The 25102-nt window shown below is 42.0% G+C and overlaps 2 protein-coding genes across 4 annotated transcripts in view; one reads left to right on the forward strand and one right to left on the reverse strand.

The window, feature by feature from the left end:
• Positions 1-15949, forward strand: part of B3GAT2 (beta-1,3-glucuronyltransferase 2) — a 69424-nt gene extending 53475 nt beyond the window's left edge. Inside the window, exons 3-4 of the mRNA XM_057527963.1 lie at positions 15391-15539; positions 15700-15949. Coding sequence (XP_057383946.1) covers positions 15391-15539; positions 15700-15786 — 236 coding nt within the window. The 3' untranslated portion in view covers positions 15787-15949. The remainder of the gene's footprint in view (positions 1-15390; positions 15540-15699) is intronic.
• A 267-nt stretch (positions 15950-16216) lies between these two features.
• The window catches only part of SMAP1 (small ArfGAP 1), a 152916-nt gene continuing 144030 nt past the window's right edge, over positions 16217-25102 (reverse strand). For all 3 annotated transcript variants that reach the window (XM_057527961.1, XM_057527960.1, XM_057527962.1), the window contains 3 exons: positions 20552-20723; positions 19338-19645; positions 16217-17209 (listed from right to left, as the gene is read on the reverse strand). In XM_057527961.1, coding sequence (XP_057383944.1) covers positions 17066-17209; positions 19338-19645; positions 20552-20723 — 624 coding nt within the window. In that variant the 3' untranslated portion in view covers positions 16217-17065. The remainder of the gene's footprint in view (positions 17210-19337; positions 19646-20551; positions 20724-25102) is intronic.

A 25102-nucleotide genomic window follows, 5' to 3' on the forward strand; every position in this document is an offset into this window, starting at 1 on the left:
CTTTGAAAAGCTCTGACATATTACTGGAATTCTAGAAGGCCATGTGTATGCTTAGGTCTGTGTGCCTGTCCAGAGCTGTGCATGTGCTTAAGAAAAATGTTTCAAGGCCCTGAGTTCTCCTCTCTGGCTGATCAAGCCTCTGTGCAAGCAGGAAGTGGTGAAGGTTAAGGCAGAGTTGTAAACTGCTTGGCTGAGTGTTGAACACAGGCCCAACATGCACACAGAGCCCCTTGGCAAAGACTGAGAGGCTCTTTGGTTCCAGGAATTTAAGGAAACATATGTCCAATATTTAACTGACCTGTAAGCTGACTGAGCAGAGATTTCAGTGGCCACACACAGCAAAGAACACAGACTTTTACAGAGTTAGTTCAAGAAAGTCACAAACAGTAACAACAACAACAAGCAACAACAACATAGAGCAACACCTCTAGTAGAGGGGTGAGAATATCTGATGTCCAGAGTTGCCACATTCTATTTTGTAAAATGTTCAGTTTTCAACAAGAAGTTACAAGACATGCAAAGAAACAAGCATGGCCAATACACAAGTAATAGAAACTGTCCCTGAGAAGGTCCAGACATTGGACTTACTACACAAAGACTTTAAAGCAGCTGTTTTAAATATATCCAATCAACCAAAGGAAACCATGTTTAAATAACTAAAGGAAAATATGAGAATGCTGTCTCATCAAATAGGGGATATAAAGAAGTAAAAATTAAATTAATTAAATTAAAAAAATTAAAAAGAACCAAGTAGAAATGCCATAGTTGAAAAGTTCAATAACAGAGATGAAAAATTCCCTAGGAGGGTCAAAGAAGATTTGAGCAGACCAAAGAATCAGTGTATTCTAAAGATAGGTCAATTGGGATGATTGAGGAAGAGAAAAGAATGAAGAAAAACGAATAGAGCTTCAAAGACCTATGGATCAAGGGTACAAATATATGCATACTACGAGTCCGAGAGAAAGAGAAGGAAAGGACTAGAAAGAACATTTGAAGAAAAAATGGTCTTCCCAGATTTGTATGAAAAGCATTAATGTACACATCCAAGAAGCTTAATGGACTCTAAGTAAGATAAACTCAAATAGTACATCATACATCATAATCAAACTATTGAAAGACAATGCTGAAGAGAATCTTGACAGCAGCAAAAGTGAAGTGACCTATCATGTGTAAATGATCTTCAATAAAGATTAACAGCTGATTTCTCACGGAAACCATGGAAGCCAGAAGGCAGTGGTTTGACATATTCCAAATACTGGAGGAAAAAACTGTCAAACAGGAATTCTATATCTAGCAAAATTATCCCTCAAAATTGAAGGAGAAATTAAGATATTCCCAACATACAAATGCCATGAAAATTCATTGCTAGCAAAGATGACCTACAAGAAATACTAAAGGGAGTCTTTTAGGCCAAAATGAAAGGACATTAGACAGTAACTCTAATCCACATGAACAAATAAAAGAACCAGTAAAAGTTACTTTATCTATAAATTCAAAAGACAGTATAAATATAATTTTTACCTGTAACTCTTTTTTCTTTCTCTGATTTAAAAGGAAACTGCATAAAATGATAATTAGAAATCTGGGTTGAGAGACACACAATGTTTATGGATGTAATTTGTATGACAACAGCACAAAGGAGGAGGGGAAAGAATGGAGTTATGTAGGAGCAAAATGTTTGTATACTAATGAAATTAAGTTTGTACTAATCTGAACTAGATTGTTAGAGGTTAAAATACTAATTGCAATCCCCAGGGCAACCTCTAAGTAAATAACTCCAAAAACTATTGTAAAAGAATGACAGATAGCAAAATTGTACACTAGGAAATACTTGCTTAATGCAGCAGAAGATGGTAATGGAGAAATAGAGGAATGAAAATATATTAGACACATAGAAAACAAATTGTAAACTGGAAGATGTAAATCTTAATTTATCAGTAATTACATTACATGTGAATGGATTAACCAGTCCAATCAAAAAGCAGATAGACAGATGGGTAGGAAAAATATGATCCAGCTATATCCTATATACAAGGCAAACATTTTAGATTAAAAGACACAAGTAGGTTGAAAGCAAAGGAATGGAAGAAGACAGCTAAACAGAAACCAAAAAAAAAAAAAAAAGAGTTGGAGTGGCTATATGAATACCAGAAAAAATAGACTTTAAGACAAAAGTTGTTACCAAACACTAAAAAGGTTGTTTAATAATGATAAAGTGTCAATAGGGACTTCCCTGGTGGTGCAGTGGTTAAGAATCTGCCTGCCAATGCAGGGGACACAGGTTCGATCCCTGGTCCAGGAAGATCCCACACGCTGCAGAGCAACTAAGCCCATGCACCACAACTATTGAGCCTGCGCTCTAGAGCCTGTGAGCCACAACTACTGAGCCCACGTGCCACAACTACTAAAGCCCCCACACATAGAGCCTGTGCTCCACAATAAGAGAAGCCACCTCAATGAGAAGCCCACGCACCGCAACAAAGAGTAGCCCCCGCTCACTGCAACTAGAGAAAGCCCGCGGGCAGCAAGGAAGACCCAACACCGCCTAAAAAAAAAAAAAAGTGTCAATCTATCAAGAAGATAAAACAATTATAAATGTGTACACATTTTAAAACGGAGACCCAAAATACATAAAGCTAAAACAGCAGAACTGAAGGGAGAAATAGACATTCAAAGATAATAGTTGTAAACATCAACATTCCACTTTCAGTAATAGAACAACTAGAGAGAAGGTCAACTGGGATAGAAGACTTGAAAAGCACTATAAACTTACTAGACCTAAGACATCTATAGAACACTTCACCCAACAACAGCAGATTACACACTCTTTTCAAATGCACAATTGAACATTCTCTAGGAGAGACCATGAAATAAGTATTATGTTAAGCCATAAAACAAGTCTTAATAAATTTAAAATAATTGAAAGTGTTCCAAGTATGTTCTTGGGCCACACTGGAGTGAAATTAGAAATCAATACCAGAAAGGAGTCTGTGGAATTCACAAGTATGTGGAAATTAAACAGCACACTCCTAAATACCAAGAAATCACAAGGGAGATTGGAAAATACTTTGAGATGAATGAAAATGTAAACAAACATACTAAAACCTCTGGAGTGCTTACAGGAAAATTTATAGCTCCAAATGCCTCTATTAAAAAGAAGAAAGATCTCAAACCAATTACCTAATCATTTACCATAAGAAACTAGAGATAGAAGAGCAAACTAAACCCCAAATAAGGAGCAGGAAGGAAATAAAATTAGAGAAAAAATAACTGATATAGAGAATAGAAGAACAATTGAGCATATCAACGACACCAAAAGTTTGTTCCTTAAAAGCATCAATAAAATTGACAAATCTTTAGTGAGACGGCCCAGGAAATAGAAGAGAAGCCTCATATTAATACAAGATTCAGGGATGAAAACAGGAACAGACTTTTTTTTTTAATTATAAGAGAAAACCATGAAAAATTGTATGCAAACAAATCAGATAACCTTGATGACATGGACAAATTCATCAAAAGGCTATTAAAACTGACTCAAAATGAAATAGAAAATCTGAATAAGCCTATAAGAAATACACTGAATTAGTAATCAAAACTTCTCACAGAGAAAAGCCCAGTTCTAGATGGCTTCACTGGTAAATTCTACCAAACATTTAAAGAGGATTTAAGAAAAATCCTTTAAAAACACTTCCAAAAAGATAGAAGGGCAGGAACACATTTGAAGTCATTCTATGAGGCCAGTGTTACCCTGATTCAAAAACCAGGCAGCACAAAGGAAAAAACCTATAGACTAATATCTCTTATGAATATGGATGCAAAATTCCTAAACAAAGTACTAGTAAAGTTAATCCAGCAACATATAAAAAAGAATTGTACACCATGACCAGATGGAATTTATCCCTGGAGTGTAAGGTTAGTTCATATACAAAAGTCAATAAGTCAATAATATACCATGTCAGTAGAATAAAGCACAAAAGCCACGTAAATCAATAGATGCAGAAAAATCATCTGACAAAATTCAACATTCTTTCATTATCAAAACACTAGAAGATCAATACTGGGGAATGGAAAGGAACTTTCTCAACTTGATAAACAGCATCTATGAAAAACCCACAGCTAACATCATACGTAAGAGCTGAAAACTGAAAGTTTTTCCCCTCAAATGAAGAATAGGACAAGGATGACCCCTCCTGACACTTGTATTCTCCATTGTACTATAAATTACAGGGAAATTAGGTGAAAAAAATTAATACAAGGCATCTAAGTTAGTAAGTAAGAAGATCTTTTACACAGTAAAATGGTCTCTTACATAGTAAATCCTCAGAAATACACACATGTGCATGCATACACACACGCACACACACAACCAATAGTGCTATAAATGAATTTATCAAGTTTGCAGGATGCAAGATCAATATATGTACATCAGTTTTATTTCTGTACACCAGCAATGAACAATCTGAAATTTAAAAACAATTTCATTCACAACAGTGTCATAAATAATAAAATAGTAATAAATTTAATAGAGAAAGTATTAGACTTGTACACTGGAAACTGTAAAACATTACTGAGAGAAATTAATGAAGAACCAAATAAGTGGAGAGACACGTTACATTCATGGATTAGAAGACTTAATGTTATGGGGGAAGATTTATTAATATTACCAAAATGGCAGTGTTCCCCAAATTTATCTACAGAATCAATGCAATTCCTATCAAAATTTTGGCTGCCCTATTTGCAGAAATTTACGTGGTGATCTTAAAATTCATATGGAAAAGCAAGGGATTCAATGGCCAAAATGATCTTGAAAAAGAACAAAGTTGGAAGACTTACACTTCCTGATTTGAAAACTTACTATAAAGCTGAAGTAATAGACAGTGTGGTACTGCAAAAAGATAAGCATATGAGTCAATGGAATAGAATTGATTGTCCAGAAAGAAACCCTTCATTTATGATCAAGGGTTTTTGACATGGGTGCCAAGACCATTCAGTAGAGAAAGAATAGTCTTTACCAAAAATGTTGCCCAGAGTTATACCAAAAGCCACTTAATTCATATCCTTTAAAAAAGGCATTTTTCAATAGATGAATTATATCTCAATAAAGGAGGGTAGGGAAGATTCTCACACACACACACATGCCCACATGACACTCCAAAAGGCAGTGTATGCTTTGCTGGGAAGAGAGATGACAGGAGAGTCGGCCACAGAAAAAATTAGAGAAGAGAGGAGAGGAGGTGTTGGACACATATCTTTCTCCAACAAGTTCCCCGAGACTATTGTGGGTATACATTTTAATTGGGAACTTGGAATCTTTTCTTCTTCTTGTTTAAAGTGGGGAGAGAGAGAGAGACTTTTGAAAGTACTTGATACTTACTGGCAACAGCAGAAGTGTGTCAAGAGCCTAGTGTTCTAGTACTAGTCAGAGTGACTGTTCAAAAAAAAAAAGCCATTAGTATCTTTCTTGTGACCAGACAATAAAGGAATTGTTGCCAAAAACTATCTTTTGGGAACTGGAAATAGTTTTGATCTGTAAGAACCTTGCTGAAATTAGATTATGTGTAGTTAGAAAAGAGAGCATGTGCTAGTGAGACAAGTATATGCAGGGGAGACTAAGTTGATACACAGTAGATGGAACTGATAAGCACTACTGATGCTATTAACATGACTGAATGGGGAAGAAGAGGTTTACTGGACTTTGCTTTTTCCTTTCCAATTTGTCTGCCTTTTGTTTCTTTCTTTTCTTTTCTTTTTATGCCTTACTGCAAAGGCTAGGACCTCCAGTACATTGTTGAATAAAGGTTGAGAGCAGACATCCTGCTTCATTCAATCTTCAGTGGTTTAATTAACACCCAATATTTCACCATTAAGTATACTGCTGGCAGTAGGTTTTTTGTAGATGCACTTTATCAAGTTGAGGAAGTTCACTTCTATTCTTAGTTTGCTAAGGCTTTTCTTATTTTTTATTTTTAATTAGTTTGTTTGTTTATTTATTTATTTATTTATCCCCGGACCAGGGATCAAACCCGTGTCCCCTGCATTGGCAGGCGGATTCTTTACCACTGCACCACCAGAGAAGACCTGAGAGGCTTTCCTAAAATCATGTTTAGATGTTAGATTTTGTCAAGTGCATTTTCTTCACCTATTGAGATAATCAGGTGTGGGGTTTTTTCTTTCTTTTTTAAAAGCCTCTTAATTTGGTGAATTACATTGATTGATTCTGTAAGGTTAAGCCAACACTGCAGTCATGAAATAAGCCTCACTTGGTCATGATTTGTTGTCTTTTTAATTTTTGGCTTCAATTTGTTAGAACTTTAAGAATTTTTCTGTTTGTGTTCATGTGGGTTGCTGGTCTGTAGTTTTCTTGTAATGTTTCTGTTTGATTTTGGCATCAGGGCACTACTGGCCTCAGAGAATTTGAAAAGTATTCCCACCTTTTCTGTACTCTGGAAAAGTTATATTATTTCTTACTTAAACATCTGTTAGAAATCACCAATGAAGCTCTCTAGGCCTGGAAGGTCTTTTTTTTACCTTTGTTTTTTGTTTGTTTTGGTGGGAAGATTTTAACTATAAACTTAATTTCTTTCATTGATCAAGGGCTATTCAGATTATCTAATTTTCATGAGCGAGCTTGATGGCCTGTATCTTTTAAGGAATTTGTCCATTTTTCTCTAAGTTGTGAAATATACTTCCATCAAGTTGTTCATAATATGCTTTTATTATCATTTTGATGTTTGTAGAATCTGTATCGATACTCCTCTTTCATTCCTGGTAATTTGTGTCTTCTCTTTTCCTAATAAGTAAAAGTAGATATCGATCAATTTTATTCACTCCCCCCCTCCCCAAAGGACACAGTTCTGACTTCACTGATTTTCTCTATTGTTTTCTACTTCTACTTCAGTAATTTCAGATCGTACTTATCAGGACCTTTCTTCTATTCACTTTCGGCTTGTATTTACTCTTCTTTTTCTAGTGTACAAAGGTGAGTGATTAGTTCATTGAGCTGAGACCTTTCTTCTTACCTAATAAAAGTGTTTAGTGCCTGATGTCAGCATCACGGCAGCATGAGATGCTCCCTTTGTCTCTCCCTTCAATCTACACGGTTTCCTCTGCCCAACGTGCCAGGATGCCAGCGATCTCCACACATCTGTACATCTAAAGGTGGGTGGCCTGGAGCAGACAGCCAAGGCAGAGCCTGTGATCCTGACCCTGGGAGTGTGGCAGGTGAGCCTGCAGCCCCAGAGAACCCGGTAGCAGCAGGGGAGGCTGTGCATACGAATCCAGATTCCTGGTGCAGCAGGGCCCTTGGCCACAGGAAACCAGGCAGCAGTGGCAGCAGAACCTGTGACCCCGTCCCCCCGCCATGGAGGCACCTGCGACTCTGGCCCCCCACCTGCATCAGGAGCGGCAGCAGCCCAACAACCCCTCATGTGGCAGAGGCACCCACAGCCCCAGCTCCCCCACCACCCGCTCTCTCCCCTCATGGCTGTAGAGCCCCTGACCCCAGCAACCCTGGACGAAGTGCAGGCACCCACCATCCCAGGGCCCCAAGCTGTGGTGCCAGTGACAGCAGTGATACTGGCAACAGCAAGGCACCAGCAACCCCAGAGACACAAGCAGCAACCACAAGGGCGCCAGGTGACACCTCTGGCAGGGGCCGTGGAGGGGGGAAAGTGCTGACTCTCAAATATAGCCAGAGGCAGCCTAAGAGAAACCAAAAACTTGTGCTGTAGCGCCGCCTACTGAAAAACAAAACAAAAGCCTCTAATTTCTATCCTGTTGAATTGTTAGAATCAAGTTTTTTAAAGCTTTACCTAAATAAGAAAGGTGTTCGCTACTTGAAATGCACCAGCAAAGGAACAACTCGTCAAGTACCATAAAAAAACTGTGATAACTCAGCATCACAAAAAGAAAACGACAAATCTCTGGAAACCAAATTTAAAGTCATGGAATACTGCCATAGAGATAGAGAATTCAAAACAGCTGTCATAAGCTGTCATGTCAGTGAGTGGCAAGAAAACTCAGAAAGGCGGTTTACTGAGCTCAGGAATAAAATGAATGAACAGAAGGAATAATTTACCAAAGAGATTGAAACTCTAAAAAGGAACGAAACAAAAATTCTGGAGCTGAAGAACCCAATAAAGGAGATGAAGAGAACACATTAGAAGGCACTGGAAACAGAGCAGATTGGATGGAAGAGAGAATTAACAAGCTTGCAGACAGAAAAATAGAAATGATACAGGTGGAAGAGGACAGACAACTAAATCTAAAAAAAAGAAGAAATTCTACCAAAATTTTGAAGAATATTTAAAACCTGTGCTTCTCAAATTCTTCCCAAAAAACTTGAAGAGGAAGGAATGCTTCATAACTTAATAATAATGAAGCCAACATTACCCTGATACCAAACCAGACAAGGAAACACACAAAAAAGAAACTTACAGGCCTGTATCTCTGATGAACATAGATGCAAAAATCCTCAACAAAATATTAGCAAACTGAATACAATACATTAAAACACCATGGTCAAGTGGGATTTATTCCAAGGATGCAAGGATGGTTCAACATCTGCAAATCAATCAACATGATACACCACATTAACAAAATGAAAAATAAAAATCATATGGTCACCTCAATAGATGCAGAAAAAGCATTTGACAAAATTCAACACCCATTCATGGAAAAAACTCAGTAAAATGGGTATAGAAGGAACATATATCAACATAATAAAGGCTATACATGACAAACCCACAGCTAAACTCATATTCAACTGTGAAAAACTGAAAGCTGTCACTCTAAGATCAAGACAAGACAAGGATGCCCACTCTCACCACTCTTATTAACATAGTATTGGAAGTCCTGGCCAGAGCAGTCAAGAGAAATATACAAAAGGCATGCAAATTGGGAAGGAAGAAGTAAAATGGTCACTATTTACAGATGACATCATATTATACATACAAAACCCTAAAGTCTCCACCAAAAAACAGTAATAAATGAATACAGTAAAGTTGCAGGGTACAAAATGAGTGTACAGAAATCTGTTGTGTTTCCGCACACTAACAACGAATTATCAGGAAGAGAAATTAAGAAATGCCATTTATAATTTTAACAAAAAGAATAAAATACCTGGGAATAAATTTAACCAAGGAGGTGAAAGACCTGTATACTGAAAACTATAAGACATTGATGAAAGAAATCGAAGAAGATGCAAAGAAGTGGAGTTAATCCATGCTCATGGATTGGAAAAATTAACATTGTTAAAATGTCCATATCACCTAGTGCCATCTACATATTCACTGCAATCCCTATCAAAATCCCCATGACATTTTTCACAGAAATAGAACTAAAAATCCTAAAATTTATATGGATATACAAAAGACCCCAAATAGCCAAAAAAAATAGTGATAAAAAAAAGAATGAAGCTGGAGGTATCACACTCCCTGAGTTCAAATTATACTACAAAGCTATAGTAATCCAAACAACATAGTATTGGCAGAAAAACAGACACACAGATAAATGGCACAGAATTGAGACCCCAGAAATAACCCCACATGTATATGGACAGTTAATATATGACAAAGGAGCAAAGAACATGCAATGGAGAAAGGACAGTCTCTTCAATAAATGGTGTTGGGAAAACTAGACAGTCACATGCGAAAGAATGAAACTAGACCATTACCTTACATCATACACAAAATTAACCCAAAATGGATTAAAGACTTGAATGTAAGATCTGAAACTACAAAACTTTTAGGTGAAACCATAGGCAGTATATTTTTTCATCGACCTTAGCAATATCTTACTGGATGTGTGTCCTCAGGCAAGGGAAACAAAAGCACAAATAAACAATTGGGACTACATCAAACTAGAAAGCTTCTGCATAGTGAAGGAAACTATCAACAAAACCAAAAGACTACCCACCAAATGGGAGATGCTATTTGTAAATCATACATCTGATAAGGCACTAATATCCAAAATATATAAAGAACTCATACAACTCAAGAACAAAAAACCAAACATCCTGAATACTTTTCCAAAGTAGACATACAGATGGCCAACAGGCACATGAAAAGATGTTCAACATCACTAATTATTAGGGAAATGCAAATCAAATCCACAATGAGATATCACCTCACGTCCATTAGAATGGCTACCATCAAAAGGGCAAGAAAAACAAGTGATGGAGAGGATTTGGAGAAGGGGAACCCTCGTACACTGTTAGTGGGAATGTAAATTGGTGCAGCCACTATGGAAAATGGTATGGAGATTCCTAAAAAAATTTAAGAATAATTAATTTTCTAGCTATTCTACTTCTGAGTATTTATCCAAGGAATATGAAAACCCTAATTCGAAAAGGTACATGCACCCTTATGTTCATTGCAGCATTACTTACAATAGGCAAGATATAGGAATAGCCTAAGTGCCCCTCAGTGGAGGAATGGATAAAGAAGATATGGTACGTATATACAATGGACTCGAGACATAAGAAAAACAAAAGCAAATAAAAAAAGATGAAATCCTGCCATTTGTGAAAACATGGGATGGACCTTGAGAGCTATTATGCTAAGTGAAATAAGTCAGAGAAAGAGAAATATGGTACGACTTCACTCATGTATAGAATCTAAAAACAAACAAATGAACCAAACCAAACCAAACACGCACACAGATAGAGAACAGGGTAGTGGTTACCAGAGGGGAAGGTAGGTAGAGGGAAGGCCAAATGGGTAAAGAGGGTCAACTTTTGGTGATGAGCACACTGTAGTGTATACAGAAGTTGAAATATAATGTTGTACACATGAAATTTATATAATTTTTTTAGTGATTCAGTTATATATTTATATATTCTTCTTTACATTCTCTTCCATTATAGGTTATTACAAGATACTGAGTATAGTTCCCTGTGCTGTACAGCACTTCCTTGTTGTTTATCTATTTTATATCTACTGCGTGTGTGTATATTTTAATCCCAAACCCCTAATTTATCCCTCCCCTCCCCTCCCCTTCCCCTTTGGTAACCATAAGTTTATTTTCTATGTCTGTGAGTCTATTTCTGTTTTGTAAGTTCATTTGTATCATTTTTTACATTCCACATATAAGTGGTATCATATGGTTTTGTCTTTGTCTGACTTACTTCACTCAATATGATAATCTCCAAGTCCATCCATGTAGCTGCAAATGGCATATTTCATTCTTTTTTATGGCTGGGTAGTACCCCATTGTGTATGTATACCACATCTTCTGTATCCATTCATCTGTTGATGGCCACTTGGGTTGCTTCCGTGTCTGGGCTATTGTAAATAGTGCTGCTGTGAATGTTGAGAGGCGTGTATCTTTTCAAATTATAGTTTTTTCCAGAAATATGCCCAGGAGTGGGATTGCTGAGTTTTCATTATGGGATTATAATTTCCTGCTTCTTTGCACATCTGGTCATTTTTGTATCTCAGGCATAAAAAATTTAATGTTGCTAGGCTCTAGAAAAAAAAATGTCTTGTTCTTTATATTTCATTGTATTTCTATATATAAAGTGTGTAACATACATTTATTTTACATACATATATACACACACATATGCTTGCGGGTGTGTATATGTGAGTATAATTATATGTTTGCATGTTATATATGTATTTGTTTATTTAATTTACTTTTAGCTTTTTGCTGGGATACAATTAAGTTACTTAGAAACATTTTGATCCTTTCCTGGCTTACTTTTAAGGTGTTAGGCAAACCAGCTAAGCCTTCATTTCAGGGCTAGTTTGGCCTCACAGTGGACCAGTGGCCGTGCAGGCACTCTTCCGGGCACCGCAGCTGTCGCCCACTGCGCCCTGGCCGTGGGGCACGTGGCCTGTCCCAGGCCTGAGTGGCCTCCAGGGACTGACCCATCCACCTGTTCCCCTCCAGTGGTTCCTTCCTTGAACTCAGGGGGTCTCACCAGCATCTACCCACCAGACTCAGCGGCACTGGAGGCGAGCCCTCTGCAGACAGCCGCACTCTCTGCTCTCGGGTGACGCCCCCTGAATTCCAGCTGTCTTGGCCTCCTTTGGCCTCCCGGAGTTCTCCATTCTGTTCCCTCAGCTCAAGGAGATGGCAGAGCTGTGTGTGTCCCCCTCCCGGGGGCGGAGCCTTCAGGCGGGAAGCTGGGGCAACTGTAGGGCTCACATTCGTCTCTTCCTTTCAGAGATCTCTGTCCTGTGTCCTGTCCTTTTCCCCAGGGCTAGAAACTAGTTTTTCAAATGTTTTGTCTGGTTTTTAGCTATTTAAGACAGTAAGGAAAACTCAGTCCTTGTTGCTTCCGCCACCTTGTCTGTAAGTAAGCGGAAATGGCCTGATGGACTTGGAGCTGCATCTGTTCATCGGTAAACATACACTGAGCCGGGTGGTCCTTCTGACTGGGAGGGACTGGGTCCCCACCACCCACCCCGTCCACCTGAAGAAGCCAGGAAATCCTGCTTTCACTGTGAATAACCAGTGTTCATTTGCACTTTTTTACACAACTGACCAGGACAGAGACTCCTACTTCCACAATTTTTATAAAGCTCCTAGTATCTCAAAAGCTTCTGAGAACTTTTTTTTTTTTTAATGATCAGGTTTTTTTCTTTAATATTTATTTATTTTATTTATTTATTTGGTTGCACCAGGTCTTAGTTGCGGCAGACGGGCTCCTTTAGTTGCGGCTCGCCCACTCCTTAGTCAAGACACATGGGCTCCTTAGTTGTGGCATGCGAACTCTAGTTGTGGCATGCATGTGGGATCTATTTCCCTGACCAGGGATCGAACCCTGGCCCCCTGCATTGGGAGCATGGAGTCTTAACCACTGCACCACCAGGGAAGTCCCTGAGAACATCTTTAAAACTAAATTAATTTCACTGACAAAAGGGAAGGGTACATATGATATTTGAGGCGTTAAGTGCTTGGAAATGAAGAAAACTCAAGATACCTATCTTGGGTTGGAAGCAATGGTTTAGGAGCGAAAAACTCCTTGTCTAACTCCCAGGTTCACAGCAGGTCAGACGGTTCCCCAGAAGGCAGCCCAGGGCTTGGCCTAGTTCTCGAGTGGGTCCCGGTGCTGCTGTGACCTGCTTCCCTTGAAGAGCTCACTGAGCAGGGCCTGGTGAAGACAGTGGAGGGGGGAGGCGGGGGGGAGGGGGGTGTCTGAATGGCCCCCCTCCCCCTTTTGTATTAGATAGAAAATCACTTTGCCGCGGTGGCGAGCCGGCTGCCCGCCAAATCTCTCCCCAGGCTGCCAGCCTGCACCCCATTCTCCAGTGGGACCAGGAAAGGGCCTTGCAGCAGAGCAGGGTGTAGCTTCACAGCTGGCTGTCAGCTCTGCCTGTCTATGTGGTAGACTTTGCCATATAACTGCTTTAAGAGCTAGCAGGATACTCCTGAGCTACAGAAAGCAAGAAGACACTCTTAATCTGAATCCTTCAGTGGTCACGATGATGAATGTTAGTCTGAGGGAAAACGGAGGAAGTCAGATCCAAGCGGCTTCATATAATTTTCACAATGACTTCTGCGCAACTCGGATCCTGGTTTGTTTGTTTTTTTTTATGAGAATGGGGAAATAAAATCAGTACCTTGAGGCCACGTGAGAAATATACCAGGAGCTTCGGTATGGTTAAAAAGGGCAGACTCTGAACTAGGAAAAAAAGGATGAGGCTTACTTAAAGCACATGAAAAAAACCCCAGAAATCTTTTCATCCTAAGTTCTGAGCTGACCTAGTAGAAGTCACTTTTTTTGTGTTAATTTGAACCTTTGACTTCCTGTTGGGGCCCGGGGCTGTTGAAGCCACATCCGAGGAAGACTTCAGACTTGTTAGCCAAGTGGGGTGAAACGCGGGTGGCCTGGAACTTTCCTGAGCCTCTTCCCATCAACGCTGTTCTCCAGCCATAAGCGGTGGCTAATGCCACCTCCCCTCATGACAGTATTTACAATGGTATTGGCATTTATCTATCTTAGCGTCCTCTGAACAGAGCTTTGCAGTTAGTGAAGTCTTTCTGTTCACTAATTTCACATCAGACGTGAGGGGAGGGGGTGTCACGCCACCCTTGCGGGTGAGGAAACGGGGGAGTTTCAGAATCGAGAGAGGCTGAGTGACTTGGCCGGTTCTCAGCCGCAGGGACCCACGAGAAAACGGAGGTGCTGACTCCGAATTCTGCCGGGACGTGCTGCCCCGCCGGGATTGGTGGAGACCCCGGGCCAGGCCTCGGGCCAGCGCTCTGCAGCACCCGTCTCCGTGTTCGGGCTCGCTCAGCGCCTGCGGTGCCCACCTGTGTCTGCAGGCAGCTTCGTGGTGCGCTCTCCCACGGGGGCAGCGGGGTCGGGAGCGTGGGTCTGCAGTCCCGCACCTGGAGAGGTTCAGAGATGCTGGCTGTGCTCTGCTCACAGCTCCCCCGTGACTGACGGGAATCATTTGATACTAGCTTTGCTAACTATGCGTTTGCAAAAAGCAGCGTAAGTCAGCTCAGTTAATGTAGGGAAGGGCAAAAAGTTGCTAAGAAAACGTTCCTGCAGACTGTTCTCCCTAACTCTGGAAGGGTGCCTGGCTTTACAGTGTCAGCTTAGTCGTGAAGAGCAGAGGTCGGGGTGCAGACTTTCACAACAGCTAGGACGGCTGTGACAGCTGCTTCCAGAGACGGCTTGTGGAGCGCTTAACGGCTAAGCCTGTAACACAGAGTTTGTTAAACTACAGACTAAAGAGTACACCAAACCATTTAAGGAAATTGACACTCATTTGTTTCCTTGAAAAATGAACTACAAAAACCAAATATGCCAAATGGCCTGATTTCATCTCCTGCACTGATTTCCAGCCCCCCACGCCCCGCTTTTCAGATGGAATCAAATTGGAAATTTATACCAAATGACTGTATTCATTTCCCAGCTAACTGACCGGACTTGGATTCCTCCGTCTTCTAACCTCCGGGTCCACCGGAGCAGCGCTGGCTTTGGTAGGAACACGTGGAGATGTCAGAGGACAGGCAGGAAAGCGGGGCGGCCTCCTCCCTGGGGACAGGCAGGGCGAGTCTGTGTGCTTTTCAGGTGTACTTAGTTCTAGTTACTCCCAGAGGCCAAACGTGCCGGGGGGGGGAGTGGGGGGGTGACGGCCTCTGCGACGTGCACCCTTTGTCATCAACAGGCTACGCAGTGTCCAGAAGCCACCCCCTCCACACACAGCCTCGATCAGGGCGGCAGACGTGCTCTATTGTAAGCGTGGGCTGTCCTTCTGAGACTGTGATGGTGCAGGCAACGCTCCTGTTCACCTCTGTGAACTGACCTGGTCCACGGTAGACACTGAAAATAACAGGTTTTGATGTGACCGAGATTATATAGAAAAAAAGAGAAGTACACCAGTATTTCACTTTAAAGACTTTTTTTTTTTTTTTTTAACTTTCACAAAGGATTTGCTGTAAGCCTTCAAGTCATCTTGTCCAACCCCAAAGCTGTATTTAAGCGTCGTGGGTCCCAGCCCGGGATGCAGGAATCTGACTTTCTAAAGCAGATCACGACCGTCGAAGAACTGGAACCGAAAGCAAGTAACTGCACCAAGGTATTCATTTCACTCGTGCCGCTTGACCTTGCCGTGTGTCCCTTGAGAGCCACCCGTGCCGCTTGACCTTGCCGTGTGTCCCTTGAGAGCCACCCGTGCCGCTTGACCTTGCCGTGTGTCCCTCGAGAGCATGGCTACCCGTCAGGTCTCCTCCCCACAGGTCCTCGTGTGGCACACTCGGACAGAGAAGGTGAACCTAGCCAACGAGCCCAAGTACCACCTGGACGCGGTGACGATCGAGGTGTGACGGTGCCGCAGCTGGTGCTCTGGCGGGCGTGCGGGGTAGGGCTGCGGGCACCCGGGGGCCGTTTGCTCTGCTCTCCTCCCGACGGGCACCTGCTTACCGGGCGGTCGTGTCCGGAAGCTGAGCGCGGGTAGAGACCTCCGCTCTTGTCTCCATTTGTCCTGCATGCTCCCTTACAACCAACCCGGAGGGTCTCTGTCAGCACAGCTAACGGCACGCGGGCTAGTACCATTCTGAGAACCTTCTTACACACTGTTTTTCCCATTTGGCCTTATAATTAACTGGTAGAACTGAACAGGTTTTCAAAACAAACAAACAGATGACAAGTATTCTGTCAACAACACGTTCCCAATTTGTGACTTTGCAACGTGAAGTAACTTTTGTAAGATTGGTGGCAGTATATATCATAGGAAATAAAACCCACAAAAAAAGGTCTATGGATTCATCTGTTTAATACAGGGATATGACATCTGTCAGTACTAGGCACCATAAAATGTAAACACAATTACTGTCATAAACCTGGATACACCTTCAAGGGTTGAAGTGGCTTGTTTAGTTACCCTGTTTGCATCTAGTGCAGAGAAAGGTCTCGTGTTTGCTAGCACTATGTGTACATAGGAAGAGATCCCAATTACAAGGGAGGCAGGTAAAATCTGACTTCTTCAAACATTCGTTAAACAACAACTAATTTTGTAGTAACATCCAGGTTTATCTTCCTTTCTCTAACCACGTTCCCGGTTAAGCACATCATAGCAACAGCACAGTGACGTGAATGACGACATAAAAGAATCTGGATACACTAGAAAACAGTGCTCAGTGATACATTGACATTCTATTTATATGATTAAACATTTGATCATACAGTACCTTCCTACAGGATTACTGGCTAATCTGGGGGTGGGGTTCATACTGTTAGAGGTATTACTAACAAACATGATAGCTACTTCCCTTATATGCAAACACGAGAGCTATAATTTCATCGACAGGGAAACTGATTATGCACGTTGACCGAGCAGCTTCCCAGATACCGTGTCTATGAAATCCTGGGAAATTGTGAGCAAAAGCTGCCCTCGACATGAAATGGTTTCTCAACCTGCTTTTCGCCACAGCAAATTTAATCCATCAGTACAGACCAACACGGTCAATCAATCAATCAGATAATTCTTAATATGAACAAATGGGGAAAAAAGAAAAAAATATCATGTACACGAATGAACAGGGAACCCGGCTGCGTCTCCGCAGGAATGTCGGGGGGGGGAGCGCGGGGGGCCGTGCTGCAGGGTCACTTCCACAGCTGTGTGCTGAGCGTCTGACCTGACGAGGCCCCCGACCACCCTGCTGCCCCCGCCGTGGTGCCGGGGGGCTGGCTGAAGCCCGCCGCGGGGCTTGCGCTGCCCAGGCTCAGGCCAGCCATCTGCTGGTTCACCTGTGAACACACAAAAGGCATCCTTCACTTTTCAGGCCTGGTTTCTTCAGCCACTGCTAGACATTTTTAATAGCCAGCCTATTTTAGTAGAAGCGGGCCTTTATTCGAAGTTGATTTACTCAGAGAGACACGGACGCTTAATAGCAACTCTAAGTATTTTTCATCCATGTGAAAAGCTGTCTGAGCCCTGGGGTAAAAGCAGACGACCACACGATGCTTTCTCCACAGAAAGCAAATAGCTCCCGTGTTCCCTTCTTGGTTGCTATTTCCTTCTGCTTTTCAGCCCTGTCTATAAAGTGGTCTCAAATCATTTTATATTTATTCATTTTCTGGACTCAATTTCTTGTCCCCCAAAGATTAACCACTGGAAAAAGTACCAAAGCAATCTATGGATTCACATCTGGATGTGCTATGAGTCTGCTATTCGAACTTTCAACTATAATAGCATATACTTTCAACTATATACTTTCTAGGATATACTTTCAACTATAGTTTAACTACTAAGGACTAAGGAAATGTTTGAAAGTAAACTACTCCAAAATTATGAATTGTATATGATGGCAATTGTTCTGCCTTTATTCAAGTCTTAAATAGCTCTGTATACTTTCTAAATATTAAAAAAGGTCATAAAACATATTTTTCTTTTGCTATAGCCAACCATATAAACGCCTATTATATGACAAAAGGTGTAAGATTACATGTGCTTTTCTTCCAGACTGGAGTCGTGTGTACATAAGCCTCCTAACCCTCCCCTGTGGTGCTCTCACTTCTAAGACTGATGGTAAGTGAAGGAAAGGCAAGGAGATTTACCACTAAGTAGAGTGGATTCAAAACCTATGCTCAGGGTTGGATTGTATTAGTAAAGTTCAACCGTTTGCAGTTCTTAGTTCTTCACAAACCCTAATACTAACCACATCACTGAGGAGGCACCGTGTCTGGAGGGGCAGGTCACTTCTTCCTAGGTACTAAAGGATGTTTAGTACCTGTCATGGCCAGCAGACCCCACCAAGAGAGAGCTGGAGAAGAGCACCCGCTTCGGCGTGCCCGGAAGTAAGGTGGGGTAAGTCCTTACTGGTTCAGCAGGCACCCTAACCTGAGCTGGGTCTGCTTCAGCATTCCGGCTGCACAAAAGCCATTACTGACATTTGGCACTTAAAATTTTTGAGATTCCCAGAGTGCACAGACCAATGTCATACAGATATTCCTTGAAATAGTGATAGTAAAAAATAACTTGGGACATTCCTGGGATATACAGTGATTTTGCTCATGTCGGTTAGAAATTGCTATATACTATTCCCTGAATGCTGACGAGAACAGAAGTCAAGGGCATCAAACTACCAGAGGAACAGCAAATAAGGAAGCGTACAAGGAAGAAGAGTGGGACCACGAGCCTGCGTCTGAGGCCTCTGTCTGTGAAGCCAGAGGAAAGTCAGAATGGATTTGAAAGAGGTGATACTAAAATGTCATCTCCTGGCTCTAAACTAACTTAGGCGGAAATAGGATTTTGTAATGTGAGGGGATGTAAGACACAAATATGGACTGGTTCATATCTTACGGGAATTCTTGAACTAGTGTATATTTTTTTTAAACATAAATGTGACTGTAAGTAAGAAGAAAATACAACTTTACAAATGTATTTGAACAAAAAGATTTTTTATAAATCCATGCACAGCCTAGATCTCTCAAAAACAGTGCTTTGAGGATATGAGGCTGGATTTTTTTCTAACTTGTGAAAGTTTCCAAGAACCCCCAAAATTATTAGTGAAAATAGGTTGGTCTAAGTGATCTATACAAACAACCCACCAGGGGGCTGAGTTTAAAGCTTGGTGCTAATTTCAAAAGATGCCCAAGATGATTTCTAGCTGTGACAAACAAATGAGGGACATTCACCATTACAGCTGTGTTATAATCAGAAATGAAAAAGTGCTTAACATCTCTACAGAATATTCTAAATACAGGAATAATGACGGCTCATTTGTCTATTTGATTAGACAGTTTTTACCTTTTATAACATTATCCCTGCTCAATTCTTTCTGCCAGATTGTTAGATTTAAAAACAAATAAAACCATTTAGAAAAAAAGATCTGGTTTCTCTGATTTTGGAGAAGTTGGAGAGAAAGGACCCTACCTGGGAGAGGCTCCAGGGGGGCTGCTGAGATGGTGGCAGGCCAAACTTCCTCTGGGCTGCACCCACGTGTCCCACCATCCCTCCTGGGGGGCCGACCACACTCTGCGGAAGTGGCATCACCCCAGTCTGTGCGTTTCCCATGAAGCCGTTGGGCAGGGGCACGCCCACCATCACGCCCGCGCTCGGCCCCATCACGCTTCCCGCGAGGCCAGGAGCTGCAGGCACAGGCCCGCCCATGGACGGGAAGCCTTGAAATGCAGCCGGTGCTTGTGAGGGAAACGGTATATTTGTGGGTCCCATGAACACACCTGCAGCAGAAGAACCAAGCAGAGAAAACAAATGAAGAGAACAGGGTTACCGCATGCCGCTGCACTCACCTCTGTCAGCACAGAAACAGGAAGACCACCTTCCTGAACTACCCACGGCGAAAACCTGAATTCCGGTCTGGCGGCTCCTGTTGCTCAGACCAGCTCACACTACCCCCTCAGAGCTGGCTACCTCCAGGAAGTGGACAAATCAGTCACGAGCCTGAGCAAGTCTAATTAGGATAAAGCGATCTTGTGCAACAGCTACATAAAATACCCATTGTGAAGACCAGACTATATTAGCGTGAGACTGTGTTTCTGCTGATTTGCACCACTGGTCTCTCATTACCAAGTAAACAAGTCAGAGTGGACTGTCTCTGGTTTTAATGGAAGCAGCTGAGACGTCATATAATTTCAGCTCTTATGTGAAATGCAGCCCATTATTTTAGAGCAAATGACAGATTAAAACTGTGCAAACACAAATCTTTATCGTGCTAGTATTTCTTTTTGACTATATTAAAAAAGAAAACCTCAAAGCTTTTTTTGATTTCATGTGCTATTTCAGACTTATTGTTTACCTGCAGAAAGAATACCATACTGTACAGAGTTATAAACTTCACGCAAATCAAATTTAAATAATTCTTCAAAGATAATCCTTGTCCTATAAGGCTTGTGAAACAACATTAAGTGACATGGGACCAGCTTGTTAATCCTAAATGAATAAAGTTTTGTGCATCCTGTATATGCTTTCTAATCCGAATGCTTCTTTCATTTCAGTTTTGTAGTTGTGAAAGCACTCACCACACAGGAAAAACAAGGAAGAAATACAATTGACATTACATAAGCACAAAGGATACACTTCTAGCGATGCCACTGCAGTTCACTGAGAGCAGACTTGAAGTGCGTTACCAGGAGTGCCGTGCTGCTGGACGGTCCCTGTGCCGTACAGAGATAAGATGGAGTCCCTGGAGAGCTGTTTCTTGGCCGCCTCTTCTGACTTGGTAGCTTGCTCAGTGAACAGATCCAGATCCCCAGATGTCACTGCAGACAGAGCGGCAGCTGGTGGTACAGAGGACGTCCCCTGAGACAGATACCAAAACAAGCTGTCGAATTCTGCACACTAAAACACACCTCATCCATTCCTCGAAATCCAAATGAAGTTGTGAAATTAGAAACTAACTAACAACTGTAGAAGGTAACATGGTGACACTAAAGGGAATCACTGACGAGCCCATGCAAAACCTACATGCAGGAGAGAGGAACATTTCCTGTTTTGAATCTGTTAATGTACAAGGAGTCGACAGAACCTCTCTGATGCTGAGTTCTGCCCATCACATCCTGACCACAGTGGCTTCAACAACAGGCATGTGGTGCTGCCTGAGGACCAGCATTCCTGGGAGATGCTTGCACATCTCCTGCAGCAATCACTGCTGCCAAGGACTGGTATCCCTTGGAATGAAGAACATTTCCACAACTACAGCAGACGGCAAGAGGGTCCTGCAATGGCTGATTTTGTCTTCTTTGGGCAGGAAAAAAAAAGGTTTTGTTTCTCAAAAGCGACATCATGATATTTTTATGAACCTAACCTAACCCGTTTTAACCACAACATTAGAATGCTTCCAGTCTACCCAGATATGAGGTCCGGCAAAACTGTGACCACCTGCACTCTCCCCTACACCTTGCATCCCACTTGTGGACAGGGGCAAGCACACGAATACAGATAAGCATGTGGATACTGTGATACAAAACAAAAAACTTCACTCCATCTCCTGTATCTTGCACACAGATAGTACTACACAGTCACAACTGACGCCTCACTTTAATGATCTCTGCGGTCACTAAATATTCAGTCACATTTGCGTATAGGGAATTGACTTAGATGTGAAGAGTTTCAAAGAAGTCTATGAAGACTAGTAAGAACTGGATAAGAGTCTTCTCAAACTACAGAATGAGGTGAGCAGCAAGTAGAAGTTAAATCATAGTGTACATGATTTGGCTTGAATTTTTAAAAAATCAAACATTCAATGCCTTGGCTAAAAAACCTTTCAATAAATTGGCATCCAAGCATTATGCTCACAGACTAACTTAAGCAGAACAATATTTTGAATCTATTATGACATTAAGCAAGAATTTTAAGACAGGAAAAAAAGCCACATAATTCTGCAAAAGATCTGAAATGTGTAAGAAACCGGACACGATGGAATTCAAGTACAACAGTGGGCCTGAATCAAATATACGTGACATGCCAATGAAGCGGCAGAAGGCGGAGGCCGAGCGCGTGGGCCCTGCAGGCTCGCCACAGTGCCCTTGGGCCTGTCGCTCCGCCTTGCCACGCCCTCTCTGGGCCTGCGGGGAGCTACCTGACAGCCGTGCCTGACGGCCACAAGCAGCACTTTGCAGACGGCAGTGCCGACTGCTGATGTCGCTAGATAACAAAGCAACCGCCTACTAGAGGATCCTCCTGCACGTGTGGCTTCTGTTCAATCTAAGAACCTGCTCCAAACCCTGCGGTCTATTCCCCGAGGGGGACACAGACGTGTGCGAGAACCCCGAGTGCTTGGGAAAGCTGCTATTATCCACCTCACGCTAGAGCAGCCCCGCGCTCCAGGCGCGTACGTTCCTTCTGATGACCGCCTGCCTCCACAGGGACACAGTCTAAAGCACAGCCACGCCAGGCAGCCTGGCTAGCAGGTGCTGCAACGGCCATTTACGGGCCGGGTGATGGGGGCGCTCCACGGGCCGGCAGGGCCACTCCAAGGTAAAGGAGAACCACTGCTGCCTGTAGGTGCGCACTTTCCGGAGGCCGCAGGACCCCCAGCCGAAGGCTCTCTGGCCGTCTGGGATCTGGGGCCACACCGAGGACAGGCCACAGCACCTGCGTGGGTCTAGATGCTGTGGGGACGTGGATATTATGGACAGAACAGGAAAGGGAGGGCTTCTACGTGTCACCCTGGGGGACACTGGAACAACGCCCCTCAACCCCCGGTACACGCGTGCTCTCGGGTCAGCTGAGCGTTCCCAGCCCCTTTCTCAGGGAAGACCACACAGCCAGACAGGAAAGCAGACGGTCACGTCAACCCAGCTCATATTCACGTGAGGGGAAATCTTCAACCAGGATTTGCACCACGCTCAGAAAATCAGGACTGACAGAAGCAGGGTTCAGAGTAATGCCTAGTGGGGTCCAATTCAATTTCACAACATAAAAAGCCACCAAATTAGTAAACTATGTACAGTGTGTGTGTGTAAAATGTGTGCTTTAACCCACCTTCTCTCTCCCTCCCCCAATTTTCAAAGACATTATTTTGACAACATGTCTGGATTAGAGTCTGTACATGTAGTTTGGATGGAAGATACTTCTGTTCACCAAATTACTTTAGAGGGCTCCATAGAACTGACACAATTTCGGTCCAAAAACATGCCGGAAAAAGAACGAGGTGTGATTCTGAAGACCCGCCCTGTTTCCTCTCAGTTACAGACGCCAGAGCAGCCCCGGGGGCACGAGGAGGAGGCGCAGGCACGCACACGGAGGGGGGCTGAGGTCCGCACTGTCCGCTCGCTGCTCTGACTGCACAGAGCTCACGGGGCCTCGGCTGACCGTGGGGTCTAGCGCGCAGGCAGCTGCAGGGCGGTGCCCATCCGCAGTGGAGTCCAAGGAAGGCGGGCGGGCCGAACGGCCCCGCTAGCACGCTAGACCAAAAGCTGCTGCTCTTCACGCTCGGACTGTCAAGTATCCCAAATACTGCTTTCCACACCCAAAATGTTAGCGTTAGACTTTTTTTTTTACTACCACACGCATACCCACGCCTGCACACATTCACAAGGTAACTAATGTTAACTGAAACAATACTAGCAACACTTAGTTCCTCTTTTTATGTGTTGGGGGAAGGAGAAGAGGCAAAGCCATAAAATAAAGCTATCTTTTCTGAAAATAAACAGTAATGCTGAAGATAACTTTTGATAAAGCTCCACTTAAACTAATGATTCCTCAGAAATCTATTTGCTCAATTCCAGCGTTAATTATACAATGACTATCATAATGACAATAAATATATATAATAAAAATATATGTAATTCGTCTTCTTAATAAGACATTGGTTCTTTCTTGTTAAAACTTTCCATCCAAACAATTCCCATTTGGCTCAGGTTTTCTAGAGAAAGAGAAATATTTTACCTCAAAAATTATACTTTACTACAACAAACTAGTTGCTTATTTGTAAATTTAAAACAGAATCTTAAATTGTATGCTTAAGAGTAACCTATGTCCCTGAAAGTTATATATTAATATCTCACCTTAAAGACAAATACTGCACGGTATCACTTATATGTGAAATCTTAAAAAAAAAAAAAAAAAAAAAAGGCAAACCCATGGAAACAGAGCAGAATGGTGTTTGCCAAGGGCTGGGGGGCAGGTACACATTTTCAGTTATAAGATGTAAGATCTGAGGATCTAATGCATAACATGGTAGCTATAGTTGATTATACTGTATTGTATAAATGAAATTCAATGAGAGTAGATTTTAAGCATTCTCACAAAAAAAAAAAAGGTAAATTTGTGAGATGATAGATGTGTTAATTAACTTGGTGGTAGGAATCTTTTCACAACGAATACATATATCAACATATTTCATTATACATTTTAAACATATAATTTTATTTTTCAATTATACCTCAATAAAGCTGAAAAAATATTTGAAATATTTAACAAAAAAAAAGATGTGACCGACAAGGGATTAATCTCCAAAATATACAAACAGCTCATGCAGCTCAATATCAAAAAAACAAACAACCCAATCCAAAAATGGGCAGAAGATCTAAACGGACATTTCTCCAAAGACATACAGATGGCTAAAAAGCACATGAAAAGATGCTCAACATCTCTAATTATTAGAGAAATGCAAATCAAAACTACAATGAGGTACCACCTAACACTGGTCAAAATGGCCATCATCATAAAAATCTACAAACAATAAATGCTGGAGAGGGTGTAGAGAAAAGGGAACCCTCTTGCACTGTTGGTGGGAATGTAAATTGGTGCAGCCACTATGGAGAACAGTATGGAGGTTCCCTAAAAAACTACAAATAGAACTACCATACGACCCAGCAATCCCACTACTGGGCATATACCCAGAGAAAACCATAATTCAAAGACACATGCACCCCAATGTTCATAGCAGCACTGTTTACAATAGCCAGGTCATGGAAGCAACCTAAATGTCCATCGACAGAGGAATGAATAAAGAAGATGTGGTACATATATACAATGGAATATGACTCAGCCATAAAAAGAATGAAACAATGCCATTTGCAACAACATGGATGGACCTAGGGATTATCATACTGAGTGAAGTAAGTCAGAGAAAGACAAATATGATATGATATCACTTATATGTGGAATCTAAAATACGACACAGGGACTTCCCTGGCGTTCCAGCGGTTGAGACTCCGCGCTTCCACTGCAGG

Source organism: Balaenoptera acutorostrata, chromosome 14, assembly GCF_949987535.1.
Source record: "Balaenoptera acutorostrata chromosome 14, mBalAcu1.1, whole genome shotgun sequence".
Lineage (NCBI taxonomy): Eukaryota > Metazoa > Chordata > Mammalia > Artiodactyla > Balaenopteridae > Balaenoptera > Balaenoptera acutorostrata.